Consider the following 21,999-nt stretch of genomic DNA (forward strand, 5'->3'; position numbering starts at 1 on the left):
TTTTTATCAGAAGATTCCAAGATAGGCGCAAACCCTGCCCACACATCCACTGAAGGAAGAATCCGCATCAGCTGGCAATCTGGAAAGCGCACCTTCGGGCACAGTTTCACGCCCTTTCTCTCCTGCCCCGTTAGGCTTCAGCATACCACCGTGGGAAGCCCTTGCAGCTCATCTGCAGGCTCAGTCCCCCGGTATAAACCCCCCCCGAATTTAGAGGAGCTGCATCTTGGTCACTGCATGACTACAATGGGAAGAGGCACCCCATCAAACTGGGGTAAATCTGCCCCGTCCGCAGCGCTGCACACACCGAAACGGAGCCTGAGGGGCTCAGGGGCACCCAGCGCCAGGCGCTGCCGACCTCGTCACGGGTTACCTGACAACGGACCGGCTCTGAATACTGATGTTGACACTGCCGGGAACTGCACGAATATGAAGCAAAACCTCTCGTATTATTAGATTTGCTAGGACTATGATAAATATCCTGTTTGTTTATTAGATAAACCCTTTAAGTCTGTTAAGGCACAAAGGGACTGGAACAAGATCCGATGGCTTCGTGCGCTCCTGCGACGAGTGTCAGCAGCCACTTTGGGAAGCGTACCTTGCAAGTGGAAAACTAGATCAGCCTGGGCGTGAGGAGGAACTCCAGGCCACCGTGGATTTGGTTTGTAGTAGCTTTCCATAACAAAGTCTTTTTTTAACTGACTTACTTTCTGCTCACATATATTTAGATATGACTTTCGTTCTGCAGTGCTCTGATGCCAGATAGTTTTGGCTGAAATTGTAAGGGAAGGGACACGTGTTTGAGTCATGCTGTTGGCTCTCTCTAGTTGATAGTTAGCGAGTTGCTGAGAAAAGATGAAGTTTGTGTTTAGATTTAGTTAACACACAATGAGAGCAAGTGAAATATTCCAAGTAGAATACGCACATAATAAATAAATATACAAAAACTTATACCAGAAGGGGATGGAGCTCATTTTCTTAAACCACATTAGTTGGCTAAACCAATACAGAAACATTAGGTTGATGGACTGAAGCTTAAGAAACACGAGGCAAGAGTCTTCATCTTCTCACTCCTAACTCTTGATCTAACTCTGTGGCAGCTGCTACTGCTGCTGCAGCAAAGCCCAAGGATGAACTGTGCTCGCATCTATTTTTGTGTCCGTGGTTTGCACCGTATGAATTTGCTACATAACTGCTGAGATAAGCACTGCCATTTGGTATTAAGACATATTTCTCGTCTAGATTAAAACCAGCAAAACCAAATGAGACTGGTGATGATTTTTTCTACAGTAGCTTGCACCTCATGGTGTAAAAGCTAATGAAATTGGTAATAGATACCGCAACGCCTCTGAAATAGTAACTTTGGCAGGAAAAGCACACAAGCGATAGCACTGTGTATTCACATGTCACTTTGCAGTTTCATCATTCTCCTAGACTTAACCTATTTACTAAGAGGCGATATGAGTCATTCAGCAAAGTGTTTCAAAAACAGAGAGAGAAAAGGGAATGGATGGGAGAAAGCTATTTTTTACAGGAAATAATTGGGGGGTAGGAACTGAGGAACAGTTACAGCATGTTCAGGATTAGCTGAAAGTAACAAGAACAGGCAATGCTGCTGCTTTTTTATTTCTGTCACAAAGGAACTACTAGAACAAATATTTAATTGAGGGGAAACAAACCAGTTAACAAATATTTAATTAAGGGGAAACAAACGGTATTACCCTTCCCTTCGGGCAGTTTTGCAGGGGACGAACAGTCAATAATGTAAACTATTTTCCTCCCTTGAGCGCTAGCGCTTCGGTCTATTAATCCACAAAACTATTCACCGGCTCTAATTCTCTGGCACCTTATCTTCTGCTGTGTCTTAACTTCGCAAGCATCCCTGCTGAAGGGCTTGTGGATTCTTGCAGAACCCGGGCCTCTCCAGCAAACCAGGTTTCCCTCCAAACGTGTCTGAACTGAATTTTGAGCCTGGTTCTCAGAAGAAAACAGCCAGCAGAAAATCCCTGTCCCAAGGTAACGGGGAAGATGCGCGAGTGGCCTATGAATGATTTTACCAGGCAAACGAAGCTCTCCTCTGGAACAGGCACGCAAATAACCTTCTGCTTGCAATTACTCTGCTTTAGCAAACAGCTTCGGAACAGCGAGTGTGGAGACGGCGTATGTTTCTTATGCGCCTTATTTTAAAGAGGATTATGGGCAGTAGGCACTGAGCGAAAACCTGTAGTGAAAAACACTGAGCAGGGGAGCACATGAAATCACTTCGGCGCACAGATTATTTTTCTATCGTGACTCCATACCCTGCAGCAAACAAATGTTTGGGGCCACATTCGTGCCCCCTTTGCGTAAGGCACTGGGTGGTGAGCGCTGTTTTAGCTGTTTAGGTATCAGGACCTGCCTCCGCAGGCGATGGAAAGCGATAGGTACCGCTAGAGGCCTGCGGGTCTTGGCAATGGGAGTCCGGGACAGCTGAGCGCCTGACTTTGGGGCTACAGTTACGAGCCCCACGTTAGCTGGAAAGAATCCAGACCATTAAATATTTAAGTAGTTATTGACAGAGTGTTACAATTCACATTTAACCATGTCAAGGAGGTGCCACATACAAGATACTGCATGTCTGCCCACATCCATCTGTTTGCTTTTATTTTGCACTTTGTAAGACCTTTGAGACAGGAACTGCTTTTTTTTTTCCCTTTGGAATCAACACAGCATCTGCCACAATAGAGTTCTCATCCATGTGGGGGTTTCTAACATAAAATAATGTAATAATAAAAATACTACATCGTACTATGGAGTATAAGTCAGAGACCATTATGAACCAAGAGGGAGAGTTAATTATAAGAGACACCTCTAGCTACAAAAAAGAGCGCAAAAGACCATGGGGAGCAGATACTGTAAGTGACTTTGCATCTCACCTCAAGAAAGCCAGCAACCTCTGACAGTAAATAGCTTGAGAGAGTAAGAAAAACATCTACGCATCATCCAAAGACTTAAAACTTTCAATTTGACTCAATGGCACAAACGATAAAAATTTTGTTCTCAGTATGAAAAGAAAAGGGGGGATATAAATTACCAGAAATAGAAGTGAGCTCCAGTCCAATAGCTGTTGAGGTGACTAGCTTTAGCTGAAGCGCAGCCAGCGCTGTTGAGGTTGGGCAATTCCCAATCTCACCACAATAGCAATAACCTACATTTGCTCAGAAATTAGCCCTCAATGATTTGCAGACCTCCCATCCCAATTCCAGATCAAGATGTAGGAGCAACCACCCAAAGAGACTGCCCCAGGGATTCCTTCCCAGGATTTAACGATGCGCCATCCCAAATTTTCCAACTGTGAGGTCTGAGAGCTGTGCATATCCCCACGCAACCCAGGCAGGAGACGAAACGCTATGCTCATTGCAGCGTCTCAGGGGCATGCTGCAAGACGCTGCGAGTACCGAGCAAGCCTATCCTACGCTTCCAAGTTCTCATCAGCTGTATGACAACCTTGTCCTTTATACAGGAGTTTGCACAGCTAGCTCACGAGCCCTGCATTTGTAGCTCATCTTGAACCTATTAGTTTGTATTTAACCACCCATTGCTACACTTCCTGGGTGAATTCCAGCCAAACAACGAAGGCTGTGCAACCGCGTCCCGATAAAACACCCTCTTGCCTAAAATTAAGACAAAACTTGCTTACGTTTGATATGATCTCATCTGACTACAGAACACATTCAGAAGCAATTGGCAGGCCGTCCCCTCAGCCAGGGACGTGGGTTGAATGGGAATACTGTTTGTCCTGCAGTTGGGGAACTAGCCACAGACAGCTGGAAGGCACAGCGGTAGCGAAGTTGAAGGCCAAGATCACCATAACTCTTTCAGAGCGGTCTTGGAAGGAGAACGACTGCCAACGTGAATGAAATGCCCCGGCAAACACACACAGCGTAACGAAACCATGTGAAGCCACTGGATATCTTCTGCAAAGCCAGATTTTTAAAGGTATTTTGGTAGCTAACTCTCAGCTAAATCACTGTGGATTAGACATCCAGCCACTTTTTAAAAAGGCAGCTACACAAAGAGATGAGCACACATCACCTCTCAGAATCCGGCCTAGATTGTACCCACCGGTTCCCTGACAGACAAGATGGAACAAGTGTTGGGGAACACCAACAGAGGACGGCCTATGATAGGAACTGGGGGTTGTCCCTTGGGATGACGAGTAGAGATGGGAAGGTTTTCGTACTAGTAAGAGCTGACTCACCGGTGGGGAGGTAGTGCTGGCTCCCTGCACGCTTCTTGCAGCGTCATCATCGAGGAGGGCTCACAGCGCGTCTACGCAGCACCATGATGTGAATTCACCGTCATCGCCACCATGGAGTGATGCTGCCCAGCGCTGCCATAAGCCCTGCTCTAGGACACGGGAATAGCTCTGACGACTGACTGCCACCAGCGGCTGCGCTTTGCCCCAGGCTCAACGTGGAGAGCAAGGACAGCGGAGCTGCCATGCTGGGGAGAAACCCAGCCCAAGCAACAGGATGTCTGTCCATCCTAACCCATGCTCCCCCGTAACTGTGCGACTTGGAGGCTTGGCTGGAGGCTTGGCTGCCGGCTGTAGCATGTCCCGCAGAGCCTGTCCCAGGCAGCTCCTCGGCACTGCGGGATGCCGGGCAGAGAGCACGGGTGTAACGCTTCGACCCCCACAGGCATTGCCTGCTGGCCGCAGCATCGCTGAGCCCAGCAGCAGCAAAGCAGGTGCCTGGTAAAGGAGAGGGAATACTCTAGGTACTACAAAAAATGTCAAGAGACCTAAAAATGAAAGTAATTTACTGGTGGGAAAAGATAAACTATGCAAGAGGCTGTGTCTTCCCCCTTTTCAGCCAAGAAGTTAAAATGCACTCCAGTTTAAGTGGGTGGTTAAGCCATGGTGACTTCAGAGCAGGCTGATGCTACAGTGGGTGCTGGGAGAGGGCAGAAGGAGCACTGCAGAACTGAAAACCTCCCCGATTCGTGCTGACAGCGACCAGTGAGCTTGGGAGAGCCTCGCCAAGCGGGGATCAGTTACACCTCACGGCAGAGCCAGCAGCCGACATGCCTGCGGGGCCCGGCGGCACGGAGGGCAGGAGGGAGCGCGCTCTGCCCCGGCTGTGCCATGGGTCACACAACGGGGCTTTCCTCCCGGGGGTCCCCTCGACATGACTGTAACCAACACTAAAAATAATAGCACCGTTTATATTTGGGCTGCAAATCACCACTGTTAAAAACGACAGCCAGCAGAGTCTCCAGGGAGGGTTTGGTCCCTGCTGGCCCTGGCTAAGGTCTGAAGGATGATCAGGACGGGGGGGGGGGAGCCTTTCGGCCACAAAGAGGCAATTTTTATGGTTCAAGAGAGCGGCCATCTCCAGTGGGCACTCCCCACCTTCTCATCACCTGTGCTAGGTGCCGCAGAAACATCCCCCAGTTGCACTTCTTCACCCGACTGTGCAAGGCTCAGCCTGGCCCTGCCACTGTGTGGGGCAGTATCGGAAGGGGGGCACACAGCAACATGAGAGCGGCTGGTTTGGTTTGGGCTTCCCCCCTCCTCGGTTCAGAGATGTCATCTGCATCCAGCTGTTAGTATTTTGGAAATCTGCTGGGTTTTGTTTTCCATGTGTGATTCAGCACAGCTGATGCTCTGGCTGCAAAAGCCTCAGCAGCCAGCGAGCTTGCTTAAAGCAAGCACACATGAAAGCCTGTGTCCTGGTCAGAGCTTCCTCTGCTGGGAGCACCCTGGGACACCTCTTGGGTCCTGGGGCAGCCTCCTCATCACTCTGCTGGGAACGATGCTTGACTCTGTCACAACCACACCAGATGAGAGCGCGGTGATCAGAAGTGCACAAATAGATATCTACATCAAATGATGTGGCGGAGAAAATATTTTAGTTGCAGCCAACAGCATCCCGACCCTGACTCCTGCTCCTTCTGAAAGCACGGCAATGCTTAAACCTTGAACTGCAGCACAATAAATACACTGTAAATTGATAAACTTCCAAAATGCTATGGCACTGCTACCCGCTTTCATGTTTTCTGCTTTTTTTGTAGAGTTTGTTCCTTAAAATCCCATATTGTCAAGAGTATGTGCTGGCTATGAAAAACTGTGATTCAGCAACAGGGCAGGTTATACATGAATGAGGGTAACACCTTTACCGCCGCACCTTTTCCTTCCAGTACGCGTCTCCCACGCCCATTTCAGCTGCCTGCTCTCTCTCGAGGCCACAATACTCCCCCCTTCTTTCCCCCTATCCCAGAGCAGAGACCCCTGCTCGAGGTGGAGAATGGCCAGATCCAGAGTGCCTTGAAAGGGCAGGAGAGACTGCAGCGTGTTCTGAGGAGGTGGGGGCTTGCTGAGATTTATTTCCAGGGGACAAACTTTTAATGGGGTGCGGTTTATACACATGAAAACATGGTGATTAAGTGAAGTTAAGGGACAGGGCTTTATTACTTAAATAATTTGTCCATTTGACAGCTGAATCCCAAGTCCCCCATTTTTATCCACACAACTCCAATTCCATGCTCACTTAGTGACTTGGACAAGATCATCCATTACTGAACAGTCAGGTAAATACAAACCACCACTAAATATAGCCTGATCACGTAATTGGCCTTTACATGTCTCTCCTCTCTCGCGCAATGATGGAAACAATGCTGGGTAATTAATAACCCCTAATGATTATATTTAGCAAGTAAGCTATAGAAGGAAGCGCAAGCGACGCAAAAGCGTGCTTGCTGGAGCAGCGGCGTGCCGGGGGGGTAGGACGGTCCCGAGGGGCAGCGACACAGCAGTGATGTGCTCCTGCGACCCAGCCTCTGCGAGCCCAAAGCCCTGGGGCAAAGGGCTAGGCAAAATCCTCTTTAGAGAATCCCGAACTCCTGCAGGCAATAAGCACGTTGTAGCTGAAGTTAAACGAGGAAGAAAAGAAAATATGTAGTGTGGGCTGCTTCTACAGTCACTAAACCAGTGGAGAAGGGATTACTTTAATTTCCCTTTTACCTGGAAAGAAAAATAAAACTGAAAAAAAACCCAAAATAACCCCACCGCTTCTTTAAAGGGTTGGAAAAAAACCATCTGAGAAGGGAGATAGTTGAAAATGCCTCGTCAAGCACGTTTTCCATCCATCCCCCATAAGCAGGCCTTAGTGTGCTGTTTACCACGGCCGGCCTGGACGCAGGCGTTTCACGGCGCGGGAGAGGCGGGGCAAGGAGCGAGGGGACGTGACGCTTGCTGTGCTGTCCAGAAGATGAAAACACTAGTGCTGTTTATAGAGGGAAACCCAATTCGTCAGCCCAAATGAATTCCTGTGCTAATCCATGCAGGCTTCATGTTTTCCACCAGCCCCAGCCACTGTAAAGACTATCTTTAGGAGGCACAGTGTGTTTGGAAAGGAGCAGCTGGAAAGAGGGGACGTTTATGCCAGCTTGGAAGGCTTTCTGGTATGGAAAAAGAGGAATGCTCTCTTGGGTCTCCCCACAAAATTAAAGCATCTTCATCCAGAGCAAAACGATGCCAAGCACAACAAACAAAAGCGGCTTTCCCCAACTCTCCTGGGCAGCCTCACTCCAGGGTTCACAATGGTTTCCATAGAACTTGTTTTGCTATCATAACAAATTCGATCTATCCAGGCGTGATGGAGCGCACTGTTTTCTAAAGACAAGAAAATTAATTTCCTCGCTTATTTGTCTGCCAAAGCATTTTTGTCTAGGTGCCACAGACAGGGACTCCCCAGATAACGAGTGCATCTGCCGGCCGGCCGAACACAGCATACGTCTTGAAAAGAAAAATCCTCGAGAGGTTTTGGTCTGTGCGGCACGATGTGAGTTACCTTCGCCGCAGAGGCTGGGGGAGAGGCTGCCCTTGGCTAATCGCTCTCGTTCCCCTGCCTGCCATCCTCCCGAGCTGAGCCAGCCTCAGCGCAGTGTGCCTGTGTGCAGCAACACCAGCTTCCTGTAATAAACCCGCCATCTACTGTGTGCATCTCTTGTTGCATACATGGGAGGAAATGAATGTCTTGTTATACTGACCACAATCTGTTGAAATGCTAGTAAATATTACTGTCTAACTGCGATGAAGGGCGAGATTATTTGCACGGCTGGGGTACGCTCCCCAAGAGCGAGATCTGCGCTGGAATGTCACACGCAGGAGAGGTTTCCTCCAGCCTTTCCGCAGAGACACTCGCGCTCAGCAGTGGTTTTTGAAAAGCTGAGATGTTTTTCTGCGTGACAGAAAAAGTTGGAGGATGCTACAACTAAACCAAGACCATTATCAGAACAGCCTGAATTTTTGGGAAGGCTTAACATTGATCTAAAACTTGCACTAGTTCTGAAGATGGCAAGAGATATGACATGTAATCAAGTATACAGCAAAGGCCCACAGATATTAATTTCTAAAACAGACATAGTAATAATATTTCGATGTGCTTTTTGTTTTAATAATGGCCTACAAAATTTTTACTGAATAAAAATTTGTATTAAAATCAATAGCATTTTTTGAAAAAGGAAACATATCTGAAAAGGTAATAAAAGTTATCTGAAGACATGAAGCTGCAGGATGAGCTCAGCAGGAGAGTTCTCATGTAACCCAGCCTACCTCGCTGAAAATCTCACCCTGGGGCTTGCCTGCTGGAAATCACTATCTTGGGATGCTTTCCAAGGAAGCAGACAGCACCCCGCTCAAGAAATGAACACGTGTGAAGAAGAAACCAGACAAGAAAAAAACTAAATGTAATTTTAAGGAAAAAAGACCCACAATGTAATTAAAAAATACAGCTGCTAGGAGTCCTCCCCCGATCTGCCTCTGTTGTGGTATAAAGCAACAGTTTGCTCCCTGGACCTGCCCAACGCCTAGAGTGGCCGCTGTTTGCAGGCTATTTCCAGCCCATGCAAACTTCACTTTGTACAAAATTATAATGACTTCACACCCAGTGACTTGAACTGGAGGACTTCCCCAGGTCCTCAGGACAGCCTCCTAGGTTGGTGACCATTTACCTAGAGAAATGCTGGGCCTTATTTTCAAGTGGCTTTGGCAGACCCGTGGAAGGTGGTGACAGCACAGGTACGGCGGTGCCCCGTGTGCCGCCAGCAGCGGCCGAAGGCACTGCCTGGGCGCAAGTTGGATGCACCACGACCACACAGAGCGCCCGAGGGCAGGTGCCTTTCGAAGCCGGGACCTTCACAGACACTTTCGGAGAACAGCCTCCCTCCTCCTGGTAAGAATCGGAAACCCAAAAGCGGCTGATGAAGACCCAGCAGGAGCACCGGGAGGTATTTGACCGTAAAGGGAATGCAGTGCCTGGTACATCATCCAGCTTCCCCCGGCCTCGTGGCTGCGGAGTCTCCTGGAACCGAGCTCTTACAAAACAACCGACGCTGCGTTGCTCATGATGACAGATACTTAACCCAGGGAGGTTTAACTGTCACAATACTTTCACCATTGACTCCCATACTTCTGAAGTGGCTCTCCTTCATTTAGTAATTCTCACTCTTTCCAAAGAAACTTAGAAACCACCTAAATAAACCAGCACCGATTGAGACACTGCAAATGTCATAAGAGTCATTCATGTGTCTCGCTATTTGTCCTACATTTGACTCAATTCATTCACGGATGATGAAGTCATTCATCATTAAGAAAGCAAACCAAACCACAGCACAATTTGGGAATCTTTGACTAGACTCCCCTGGCAGAGATGATCAGAGGGAATGATTGCAAACTCACACTCCTCTAATTTACTGCTGCTTTCGCTCTGGCCCAAATTAGTCTTTGCACAGTAGAAGCAAAGGTTCAGAGTCCTTGCACAAAGGCAGAGCAAGGCAACACGTAAGCACTGAAAAAGGACTAAACCATGCTTTCGCTTTGCTGTGATGTCACCTGACTATTTCCGCGGGGCCTCAAGGTTTTCTGGTGGTGCAGCGCACGCTGCTTTGGTGCACAGACAGGTCTGGCAGCACCCTCCCACCACCCACGGGTCACAGCGAGCCCAAAGGCACGCAGCTGGGTGGAAGCAAGGAACGGTCCGCTTTGACCTTTCCTTCTGCACGTGACGACCATCCATGCGGAAAAATTCTCCCTCAGATGCAAACCTATCGCCCACTCCAACATCCACGGGCAGAAGTCAACGATACTTTTCTCACCCAGTCCAGTTCAACTACGACTTCACTCTAAAGAAATCGTGTTTGTTCAGCTGAGGGCAGAGTTTAGCCTGCGTTATGGAGTGCAGAGTTTCCAAATGAATAACCCACAAATGGACATGGCTTGATTAAAATGGGAACTGTGTGGATTAGGAGAACTTGCAGGAAGATGGAGAGAGTGTAAGACCAGTTTCTCACCGAGTGCATTAGTGTTGCTCTGCTGAGTCACATGGGCATCACTCTTGAAGCCCTTTGATCCTCAGTGGTTTTACTCTAGTTAACAGTAGCTGAAGATTTAACTCTTTTATACCTAACGCTGGTTAAATCCAACTCAAGACCAGGTTTTCAAAGTCGCTGTTATCAGACCATTAATCATGCAAATGTAGAGAGTCAGAGTTTTAATTGCCAACCAGACTGTAGCATTTCTAGTAGACGCACACCTCAGCTGGAGAATATGAATGTTTGCAAAGTTGGGAGTACTTGGATTTAGGGTTTCTGTGCAAAGCCCTTTTAGACGGAGCATCCATCTGTGAAATTCACAGCTGGATGTACGCCCAGATTTCCGTGCTTGCAGATCTGAAGCATGGGGACTCGGAGTGATGACTCAGACACAACGGCATTGTTTATACATTTTAGGTTGGCTTTTACCTTCCTCTGGTTTCTTGTTGGTAAACACAGAAAAAGTTATATTACAGAATGAGAAAGAAAGAGTGTGAAAGCCAGCAGCTGGTTGAAAATTCAGATTAGGAGCAAGTATGCTGGGAAGGGAGTTTTATGGTCTTCAAGTACTTGCTGCTCTTCCCCTATCTCTGACTCTCCCGCTGGCACGACTACAGATGTGGTGCTTGTTTTTCAAATCAGAGAAGTAGGAATGACCTATTAGGTCATGCAGTACCTCTCGCAGCCAGTGCAGGATTGCCGTCTTCTACAGTAGTCCAGTCTGCTTTTAAAATTCCTCTAAAAGCATACTGCATCCAAATTAGAGCAGTCTCCTGGAACCGGTGAGTAAGCAGCACCATAAACCGACCAGGCAGTATAAGGCCATACCAGCTTCTGCTGGGCAGAAAAGTAGCTCTCGCTACTTAGAGTTCTTGTAAGAAAACTAACTTTGATGGGAAATTCAGACAATTCATCCTCAATTTCTTATTTAAAAATGGCCAGAGGTTTATAAATAATAATATTTTCATACGAAACAAAGTAAGAAAAGCAGGTGGAAGAAAAATAGATTTTAAATTAATCACCTATAGGTCTTCATTCTTGTGAGAGAAAAGATCTATACGGACAAAAATTCCCCCATCAACTATCCGTGCTGCCTGGCAGGATGTGACCGGAACTGGGAAAGTTCTGCTTGTGTGAATAACACTGAGAATCCAGCCATTTGTCTATACGAGAAGACTTTTATAACAGGCTTTCAGTTTGCACCACCAACAGACTGTATACCTTTAAGATGGTTATTCTTGCCAGGCATTTTATTTCACAATAGTTAAAGAAATGTGCAGATGTTGTCCAAACTTTTCAAAGCAGCCGGACTCTTTGCAGCTGCTTGCAAGATTTCAGACGTGCAGTTCAAAAATGGCTCAAGCTGCCTTTTCACCAGCCTTCGCAGGAGGAGCTGAACCCTCCCCTATATTATATTGTGCTTTAAGAGGAGAAAAGACCCCTACCCTCTTCCCACCTTTGCACATTCTCACCATTAACACGATTTGTAACCAAAAAAAGCTGTGAAGAGCAGCGATGCCAAACCCAGGCGTTCAGGGTTCATGAGTCAGGCCTCTAATAATCATGAGATTGGTTTTAATATCATGCAATCAATCCCCCGCCCCCAAAGTTGCATCATTTTTGTCTGCCTGGATTTTGAAAGACCAAAACACAAAAGGTTCATATTTTTAATGTTTTGCTTTTTTCTTGGATCTTGGACTTGCAAAGATCACTAAGAAAAAATAAGTCTCGTACTTTGCTGTGGTCACCTGCACAGGGACTTTAAAATCGTTATAAATATTCCAAGACTCACAATGAAATTGCAAAGAATTAGCAAAAGCTTCAAGCTGCCATGCGGATGTAAGGCAGCTCACCAGCTTAATTACATCGTGCTAATTTTAAAGGGGGGATAACAGGATAAACTGTGAGGGCAAATACCTACCGAGCTGCAGGTTCCTTATATCGCTGTCAGGGAGGGTACAACTCCCCTCAGCAACCCATCTTTTTAATAAACGGATCCAGCCCATTGCACCATCGCTGCTGGAAGCTACCAGCACTAGGATTCATTCTGAGGTGGTCAATATACAAAGCAAGCATGCTGAGCTCGTGCAATTATTGACCATGTGAAAATCCCTTATATTACACAGGCTGTAGCCTCCCCTGCAAGTTTAGCCAGCTTAGCAGCACTGGCATTGCTGGTAAAACCCTTCTCCCAGTGCAGACATAGTCATCCCAGTACAAAAGCCTCTCAGTGAAACAGCTGGTGGTGGTTCCCTGACTTGGCATCAGCTGTGCTGATTCCAGTGTTTTTACACCAACCGAGCTGTGTCTATACAAGGGCTTTTACCATAAGAGCTGCGTTAGCAAAATTAAAAAAACAATCAACCACCTTAACCAGCACAGTTATGTGGTCAGCTGCCTAAATGTAGAACAAGGCTTGTTAAAGGTTGCCAGAGCGCGCTTCTCTGCTTCAATGCAAAATGGGGAATTTAGCTCTAGAAGGAGTTAACCCCCTTGGCTGCTTTGTGCGGTTTTGTTATAAGCCATTTCCTATCCGCACGTTTCTTGCTTCTCATCTCCAAAGCCCCCGTTTTTTAAAAAAAATGTTGTAAAAGCAGTTACGATTTTGACTGAACTGAAAGAATTTCTGTGTAAAACACCCAGTGCCACCCCTCGCTGGCAGGAAGACGACTGATTCATTTTCCTTACATCCTGTACTTGCTCATACGACAGCTTTGCTCTGTCTCCCGACTCTGCCCTAAGAAATGAGGGTGTTTCTAACAGACAGACCCGCTCTCGGCGACAGGTAGCGTGTTACATGCCAGCAATCAAGCGTTCACTCCTAGAAAGCGGGTAGTATCCTTTGACACATACAGTGTGAAAGGAGCGAGCCTGGTGGGAAGACAGAAAAAGCAGTGTCGCCCTGCCTTTAGTGCAACATGTGCTCTAAGAGCCCACGGCAGGGCCAGCGCTGCCCCAGCTCCTGCATGCCTGGGCAACAGCTCCCCGAGCCTTCGGTACCCCCACGTCTGTGCGAGGGGTGCAGCTGGGGGGGCCTGGCAGCCCCCAGGCAAGTTACAGCTTTACCGGTGACTTTTTGCATCACCTGGGGCAAGTCACTTCAAAGCTCTGTGCCCCGCTTCACCCTTCCCTGAGAGCTGGGGAAAAAGCTTGTCGGCTTCTTTCATTACCCTTTCTCTGCACTGGATGAATAGTGTCACTGGACTGCAAACTGTTGTTGTTGTTATCCCTTTAAATTGAAAGTGGATTGAAGGAACAAAAGTAGATGTATGGTCTATTTTGGCAGATGCCTTCCAACAGATGGGTGTCTATGGTCTTCTTTATAAGAGCTGTCTGCTGTCTGTGATTCAGACCGTCTAAGGAATGCCATGAGCGTGGAGTAAATGGACAGCAAGTCTGGGAAAGGACTTTATTGTGGTTTAGAAGCTTTCAATTCCCAACTGCATGAACAAGTTCTTTTTTTTCAAGGAACTCTTTGCCAGTATTTCAAAACTATCACTGAAAATTGCTTGATGCCTTCTGAAAACCGGGCGCTTTCCGCTGATAACAGCGCACCGGTTTCGCCTCCGGGCGGTGGCGTGCCTTCCACCAGCAAATCGCTAGGATCGGGGCTCATCCCGCGGTGCGTCGGCTCGTGGAGGGACCCTGCCCGGCGAGGGCGCGTTCACCTACCCGTCCCGCAGCGTCAGTTCTTGGCGGCGGTGCCCGTGGTCTCCTAATGGAGCCTGCATGTTCTTCTGAACAGGAAACGCTTTGTAACACAACTTGCCTGTGGGCACTTACTGCACCAATTACAGATTCCTGAGCTTGAGAACAAAGAGGTGCCAGTGGAACTATGGTTTTAATCACTTGATTTATTTTCTTCCTTCCTCCAGTGCTGATGCTGGATGTACGCGTTTTTCTTTTTCTCGCTTTGTTTTGTTTTGCATGTTTTTAGGCAGCGGGACAGCCGCTCGGAAAGGCTGCTGGGGAAAGAGCCGTCCTGAAAAGGGGCTGGATTTGTCTGCATTTTCGAATAGGGAATAGTTTCTAGAGGTGAAGAACACCACATGCCAGCCCGCCATAGCAATACAAACACTTAGTTCTTATTCAGGTATGCAGCTTTTCTTTTTTTCTGAGAATCCATGTGAGGTTTAGTGACATGAATTAATTAAACGCTTAATTGTACTACAGGGGAGGATAACAAGATACGTTTTAGAAATAGTAAACTGAGGTACAGGGAAGTTAAAGTCTTTGCTGAAAGGCCAAGCTCAGACACAACCCAGGAGACCTTCCTCCTGATGTACTGATCCTGCTAATTCCTGCTGACAGACTACAGGTTTTTGGAAGCAGAACCACCTTTTTGTTCTCTTTTCATATTGCCTCTAGAAAAGCAAGACACTGGCATGTTCCTTACAGCAGCCTTCCAGGACCTGAAGGGGGCTGCAAGAAGGCTGGAGAGGGGCTTTTTACAAGGGCATGTGGTGACAGGACAAGGGGTGGTGGCTTTAAACTGAAAGAGGGTAGGTTTAGATTAGATACAAGGAAGAAATTCTTCACTGTGAGGGTGGTGGGGCGCTGGCACAGGCTGCCCAGAGACACTGTGGATGCCCCGTCCCTGGACGTGTTCGTGGCCAGGCTGGATGGGGCTGTGAGCAACCTGGGCTAGTGGAAGGTGTCCCTGCCCATGGCAGGGGGTTGGAACTAGATCTTCCTTAAGGTCCCTTCCAGCCCAAACCATTCTGTGATTTGATGGTATGACTGGGGCACTTAGATGCTACTGTGACACAAACCCACAAGAGCAGTGATCCAAAAATAAAGCATGTAGTGTACCCATGGAGTGCTGTAAGGTCCCAACAGAGAACAGAAAATCTGGAATAAAGTGAGTCAGAGCTTCGAGAATGAGTCTGATGAGTACATAGATTTGCTAGAGTGTTTGAGCGAAATGTTTGGGAGAACATACATGCTTTACTCTTAGTCAAACTCTGCCTAAGCAGAAAGGACCACACCTTCTATGAAAAGTAGTTCTAATTAAAAACAGAGCATGGCTTTTTTTGATGCAAATTGTTGCTCTAACTGAACCACAACCCATTTGCAACGTTCAGCTTCGCTCCTGTCTAAAATGTCAGGAAACAGGAATGTTTCCCTCTCTGTCCTGTATGGCTATTTTACTTTTTTGCATGGACACATGATGAAAACAACTACAAACCAAACTAAAACATGCTCCTAAAGCCACCGCCTTCTGTGCTTCCTGGGGGTGAAAACAATACAGCGTTAAGAGAGAAAAGCGGCTTCTCTACAGCCAGGCAGGCGGCCGGAGCCCTGGCCCCAGCTAGTGCGGCTCTGCTGCCCTAATGCATGGAGGGCTTGAATCTGCCTTTGCCCTGCAGCTGAGGTTCCCCCGGCACAGGGAAATCCCCAGCTGGCAGCAAGCTGACAGAGCTGGCTTCGTGCCACCCGCTCCTCCATCCGCCATGCAGGGGCTGCGGAGGCAGGATGCTCACAACGCACTAGCACCCGAGCCAAAGCCCCGAGGACCACGCCGGCTGCGAGGTGGGGCCCCGTCTCCTGCCTCCCCTCCTGGCCGTCCTGACCCTCGCCGTCCATGGGCACACGCGGCACCGGCGCGGATGCGGAGCGGGATGCTGCACGGCGCGGGGAGGGCGGCGAGAGACCGATGCCGGCAGGGAAGAGCTCAGTCCCCGACTGCCGCTTACTCAGGGCTGACAGAGTAGCTTTGCTTCTCGGGTCCCCAGGAGCCCTGGGGTTTCCTGGAGGTACACCCTGCTCAGGCTTGTGCCATCAGCTACCGGCCGAAGGAGAAGCAAGCTGTCCAGAAAAGAAAGGTTCTTCCCAAACACAGAGGAAAGAAGGGATCTGACTCTCATTTCACACCGCTCTGGGGACAGATGGCGGGTTTTCTTGCTGTTGAATGAAAGGACACAAGAAAAAAATGCAGGGACCCAACACTCTCTGAAAGGTCTCGGATGAGACCCGCGGGTAGGGCAATGGTTACTGCGGTGGGGAGCAGAACTGCTCCCAGCGACGGTGATTGAAAGTGCCGGGTGATTTACAAGCACCACATTGCTCACCCTGCAGATCCATTTTCTAAAGAAATATCTGCTGTGTCTGAAATTTTCTGTGAAATGCACGAGTTCACTATAAAACATCTCTCCTGATCGGCAGTCTGATAAACCACTACACAAGCATCTGCCTTGCTTTCCTCCTCCCCATTAAAGATTACTGGTGCACCAAAAATAATTTAGAGCTGCTGTATCAAGCAGACAGTTCTGAGTGTCAGATGTGGTTAGATAGTTACTATTTGAATAATGACAATCATTTTTCTTTGTAAAGTAAAAAGCACACGACATGACAGCTGAACTGAAGAGACGAACTAAATCTAAGGCAGGCAAGCTGATAACATTCAGGACAACAGCTACACGTCCATTATTTGTATATGGAAAATGCCTAACACCATACTTGACACTCAGTCTCTGCGAGGCACTTCTAGATCGTGTCACATCAGAGCGCTTCAGCGTCTGTGATGCATTTATCCTCCCATTGCTCTTGTCACACAATCCTTGGGTCTGTGTCGCAGATGGGGAACGGTGGCACACGGCGGCTGCCCCACGGCTGCGCAGGAAACCCCTGGCTCTGCAGCAGGAGCGCGGGCAGTCCAGGGCACGACCACTGCCCCAAGCCCTGGGTCACCCTCTCTACTGATCCTGCCCCACACCAAGGGATTTTGGGCGGTGCTGCAAATAGCTAATTTTTTTAACTGGGTTTGTGCTTTAAATAGCTAATCTGATTGCTCTGAAGGTCCTGGAAGAACCAAGTTCTATTTGTCAACGTATTCCTGTGGTTGTTTGTGTAACTTTTACCATTGTTGGTGGTTTTGGTTATGAACAATATTAAGATGAGGCCTTGGCTGAAACGTGCTGAGCACTCTCGCATCTTACGGCTTTCACTTGCATATGAAGCTAATCACTGCTTGCCAGCATCAGCCTGACGCCAGGTGGGTCCTGAAGGATCTCCTGGCCATGGCTTATCTTCACTCCCAGAGTATTTCTGCCAGTAAAGAACCCCTGAGGCAGAGGCGTGTAACAACGCTGTCTCTGCCAATTTGTCACAAATAGCCCCTTCCTCTGGAGATTCATCTTTACACGATTTGATATCAAAAAGTGATGGATTTTTTTTTTCTTTTGACAGAGAAATACAGGCCTTTATGGAGGAATAGGTACATGAAGGTATACATATGTGTGGCAACCTGCATTGGCCTCCCCAGGGGCGGCGTTTCCAAATACAGCCTATATAACTCGACAGGCAGAGCCTCCCTTCCCATAACCACATGTGCCATAATTCTGTCTGGGAGGGGAAAGCTGAGAAGTTGCAACGGGGCTGCGTAGGCTGGGCTGGGCACCTCTTGCTCTGAGGTAGCGCTGGTAAGAGTTCAATAGGGGCAAATATGTCCTTCCAAGAAATGCAGACCACATGGCACATCTTCTCTACATCTGCAGTACGGTCAGAAATAAGCTGCAGGCACACTGAAATTACCATGAAGGTAGCCAGTATGGGTGGTACCAGCTGTGCAGCTACTGCACAAAGAGGTCCTCGCACATGGCAAATCCCACCTGAGAAGACAGGTAAATACTTGCCCATCACCTGCCTTAACGCCCACGCCCCTTTGGCTACACTGCTGGTGCTATTCCACCTCGAGAGCTTACAGCTTTGTGAGCTATGGTCACACATTTGGCTGTAATCCTCCCGTGGAGGTGGAACCAGCTCTAGTCTTTACAAGGCGGGAGGTGAAGAGAGGTTAAGCATGCTAAGCCCCCAGCATTATGTGCCCTGTGGAGCAGTGAAGGCTCTGAGCAAGGAACAAACCATGGTCTCGGGAAGAAGGACAAATACTTTTTTTTTTACAGCAGGGAAGATAAGAAAATAAAGAAGGGTCTTGCCAGCAAGTGGCAGCGGGAAGCTGAAAGAGGTACAGAGAAATAGCAAGTGCGGTAGCTATGAGATGTTCTCTGGTCACCTCCAGGAGAGCTCAGACTGGGACTCCATTCCCGCTCCGAGAGTCCGCGGCTTCAGCAATGAGGAACCGACAGAGCAGGGCTTGTCCCAGGTCGCTCAAGGAGTTCGTGGCGAAGCTTAGAACAGAAGCAAAGCCCAGAACACGGAGGCTGCATGTTAATCACGAAGGCAGAGGACAGGAGTTGACAAGAGGCGGTCACAACTAGAAAGGGCCGAAAGCTGGACTGTCAGCAGAAATGTCCAGAAAGAACAACGATGAGGGAGGAGGAAGATGGGGGAAGGGAATAAGAGTGAAGGGAAGCAAGAGACACCGAAACAATGATTGCCTAAGAGTCTGTGCATCAGCAGCAGGGCAGCGCACTCATGCCAAGCCTGGCTGGGGAACCATCGTCTCAGCATCTATCTGTGAAAAATCACGGCAAGACCTAACAGCTCACTTTATCTCAGAAGAGCTTCCTGGATAAAAAGGATTTGAGGGTAAAGCCTCCATAATCCTCTGGGTTTGCTTTCTTTTAATACTATAAAGCACAAAAATAAACTTTCTAGTCAGGAAAAATATGGCTTTTGTTATGTTCTGAGTCACTTTTCCCCAGCAGCAAACAAAGTGGCTTTTCAATTCAAGTCCTGAACATTTCAGAATGAAACGTTTTGCAAAGTCCTAAAGGAAATCACAGTTCTCCAAGTCACACTTCTAACTAATGTGAACTCACTGAGGTCAGTAAAGAGACTGCATGTGACCGATCCCGCCCGGCCTGACTTGGGTGGCGTAACTGATAAATTAATCTGTAGTTAAAATCAATTCCGGGCGATCCAGTCGGCCAAGCAGAAGCCTGGAATTTCATTACTAACTTGTTGCCATCCTGCCTAATGGCTCCTCTTGGCACGGAAGTCGAGCACATCCCTTGCGAGCTACGCTATAGTTAGATGTTACTGGCCTGATTCAAAACCCAGTGAAATCAATTTTGCAGTCCATTTTGGGAGTTCATTTAAGTGGGCTTTGGCTCGACTCAGATGTTTACCAGCTTTAACTTCAAGATTCTTTCTTTTTTATTTCTTTCACAAAGTTTGTACCAAGTATTTTTAGAAATGTGGAAAAATCTCTCAGCTTCTCATATTAAAAGTACCTTAAAACATAGTCTCCACTTCACTATTAGAAAGTTTATCTTGCTTTGTTATCGTGCCCCATTCCCTGAATGGGAAGAGGATTTTACTTAGCTGTTTTCTTGCAGATCCAGCAAACCCCCAAATCAAATCCACTGTTGAAACCCAGTTCAACACTCCTCTTCAGACAAGGGGACTGGTAAAAACTCTCCAGATTTTACCGTGATGGCACCAAAGCTATAACAGCCACATTTCAAACATGGAATAACGGAGAAAACCATCCAAACACTACTCTGCCCACAAAAGCAGCAATGAAGACTGTACACGATACAGCCAGAGAGCACTCAGCACCTAAGCTGAAGAAAATAAAACTTTCATGGGCACAACAGCACAACCCTAGGTGAGAAACTGTGGGAAAAAGCCCAAACTACCGGGTGCTTACCAAGCACATAACGGTGCACGTTCACAAGATCAAAGCATGCATGCAATTGCCTGGACTCCGAGGACAGCAGCAGTGAATATATGTGAAAATCAGGTCTGCACTGCATGCGTAAGAACACGCTATATGTGCAGCAATATATCCAGCACCCTCACTCTGCTCCCGCTAAAGGCAGCGTCGGGTTTGCTACTGGCCTTTACGATTGCAGCGTCCAGCTGCACTATTAACTCTGCATTGATTTCCTCTTGCAAGGGACGTACTTTAATAAAAGAACCAATCAACCAGAATGCCAATAGCTGCCTACCTAAGAATAAGCAGGATATGTTCAAAGAAAGCTTTACTCTAACTTATATTCATTCCTGAAGGCTAAATCTGCCAGGCTCACAACAAAGAAACAGCATTGTTTTACTTATCAATGTCCTACTGTTCATCTAGAACATCTGCAATAGTTTTGCCTGCAGCACTGCCCCATTCATTACAGGCCTTGATAGACTGTTCAATGGGCTTTTTTTTTTTTTTTTTTTTTTTTGGTACAAAATGTACAAAAGCATTTTACAAAGTGGACTTTGCCCTGATATGAATAATAAAAAAATAATTTAAAAGTGCATTTTGTTTCAGATTCTCCATTTTCCAAACTAATCTTTGGCAAATGGAAACAAAATGGCAACAGCTTGAAACCTGACAGCTCACTCCGTGGCACGAAGCAAGTCAGAGGGTTTCTGCAGAATACTATGTTTTTTGCTCGGTTGCCAAAGTGCGTTGCCATCTACCAAAAATGCAGTTGATGAAAGACCGAAATGCAGCACGATCAAACGGCAAATACCCACATCCATCAAATGGAGGCCACGTTGGTTTTGTGTAGAGGAACAGAAGGGATTTAAAAGTCCTAAACTCCCTCCCTCCAACAAACCAACCCCTACAAGAGAAGAGCGGTGCTTACCGTCATCCAGATACGCTTGGTCCAGGTTCTGTTCCTGTTTGATAGTGACTCCAGCCGGTAACACTTCTTTCTGGTCGCTAACCGGTGGTCCATTTTTTGCTGCTCGCTGGCCTGAGGCTGCCTGCTGCTGGATCACGGTAGGGTATGAACTCGGACTTAACCTTTGTGCTTGACTGACCTGGGGCTGGCTGGATCTTGCAACATTGGACGTAAAATTTTCACAGCACATGATGTGCTGAAATTCTTGGTGACTTCCGCACCTCAGCTGCTGGTTGGTTGGAGAATAGTGAATCACTGGAGAAGACTGCTGGTTGCCTGGGGAGTGGTGGAGCACGGCTGAAGTTTGGCCTGGAGAACCAGCGTGCACCAGCACTGACCTATGGGCATCTGAAATAGCACCCGGAGTAGCCATCAGACTGGATTGCTGGAAGCCCACTTGGCTTGGGCTAAGGCTCTTGCTTCTTTGGTATATTACGGCGGCCGGATTCTGCTGATGGTATCGAGAATCGGGAGAAGAAAGGCCTGAGCGCAACTGCTGGCAAGGAGCCATAGTGGCCACAAGACAGGAAGGGGACTCGGTGACCATTGTATGCTGTGAATAGTAAGGCTGTGTTACTGTTCCCAGACCACTGTGTACTGTATTGCAGATTAAGGCTGGATCATAGTCATCAATGGGCTCTGTTTTGATTGATGGTACTAGAATAAAGCATGCAAAGGACGTTATTCGTAACAAGCTGATGAGAAACAGAGAGGTTTTCCTTGAAGTAATAAGAGATTTAAGCCATCTACAAGATTTGCACGTGTGAGCTCATATCTCGCAGGCGTTGAGTTTAATAAATCACTTATAGGCAATCATGGCAGAGTCTCTCTTGAAAGCACTCTATGCTAAGATGTTCCTTAAAATCCTTAATGAACTATTTAACCACGAATTTCTGAAAATTGAAAAAAATCAATACCCTAGCCCATTCTGGAACATAAGCAAAATAAGAAGCCGTAGATAGGTGTTTCTTGTAGTACTTCCCTCTCAAAGGGAGACTGAATAACTAGAAATCCTATGGCATATATAGCTTCTCTTTTTCTGTCAGACATTTAACTAGTGACCAAAGGCACAGCTAAATTATTTTAGGGCTTTTTTTTTTTAGTTCCTTTG

At 47.4% G+C, this 21,999-nt stretch overlaps 1 protein-coding gene across 3 annotated transcripts in view; it reads right to left on the reverse strand.

Moving 5' to 3' along the window:
- Positions 1–21,999, reverse strand: part of NFATC2 (nuclear factor of activated T cells 2) — a 102,424-nt gene that overhangs the window by 13,961 nt on the left and 66,464 nt on the right. For all 3 annotated transcript variants that reach the window (XM_064465234.1, XM_064465235.1, XM_064465233.1), the window contains one exon: positions 20,850–21,545. In XM_064465234.1, coding sequence (XP_064321304.1) covers positions 20,850–21,545 — 696 coding nt within the window. The remainder of the gene's footprint in view (positions 1–20,849; positions 21,546–21,999) is intronic.

This window comes from Phalacrocorax carbo, chromosome 14 (genome assembly GCF_963921805.1).
Source record: "Phalacrocorax carbo chromosome 14, bPhaCar2.1, whole genome shotgun sequence".
NCBI classification, from domain to species: domain Eukaryota; kingdom Metazoa; phylum Chordata; class Aves; order Suliformes; family Phalacrocoracidae; genus Phalacrocorax; species Phalacrocorax carbo.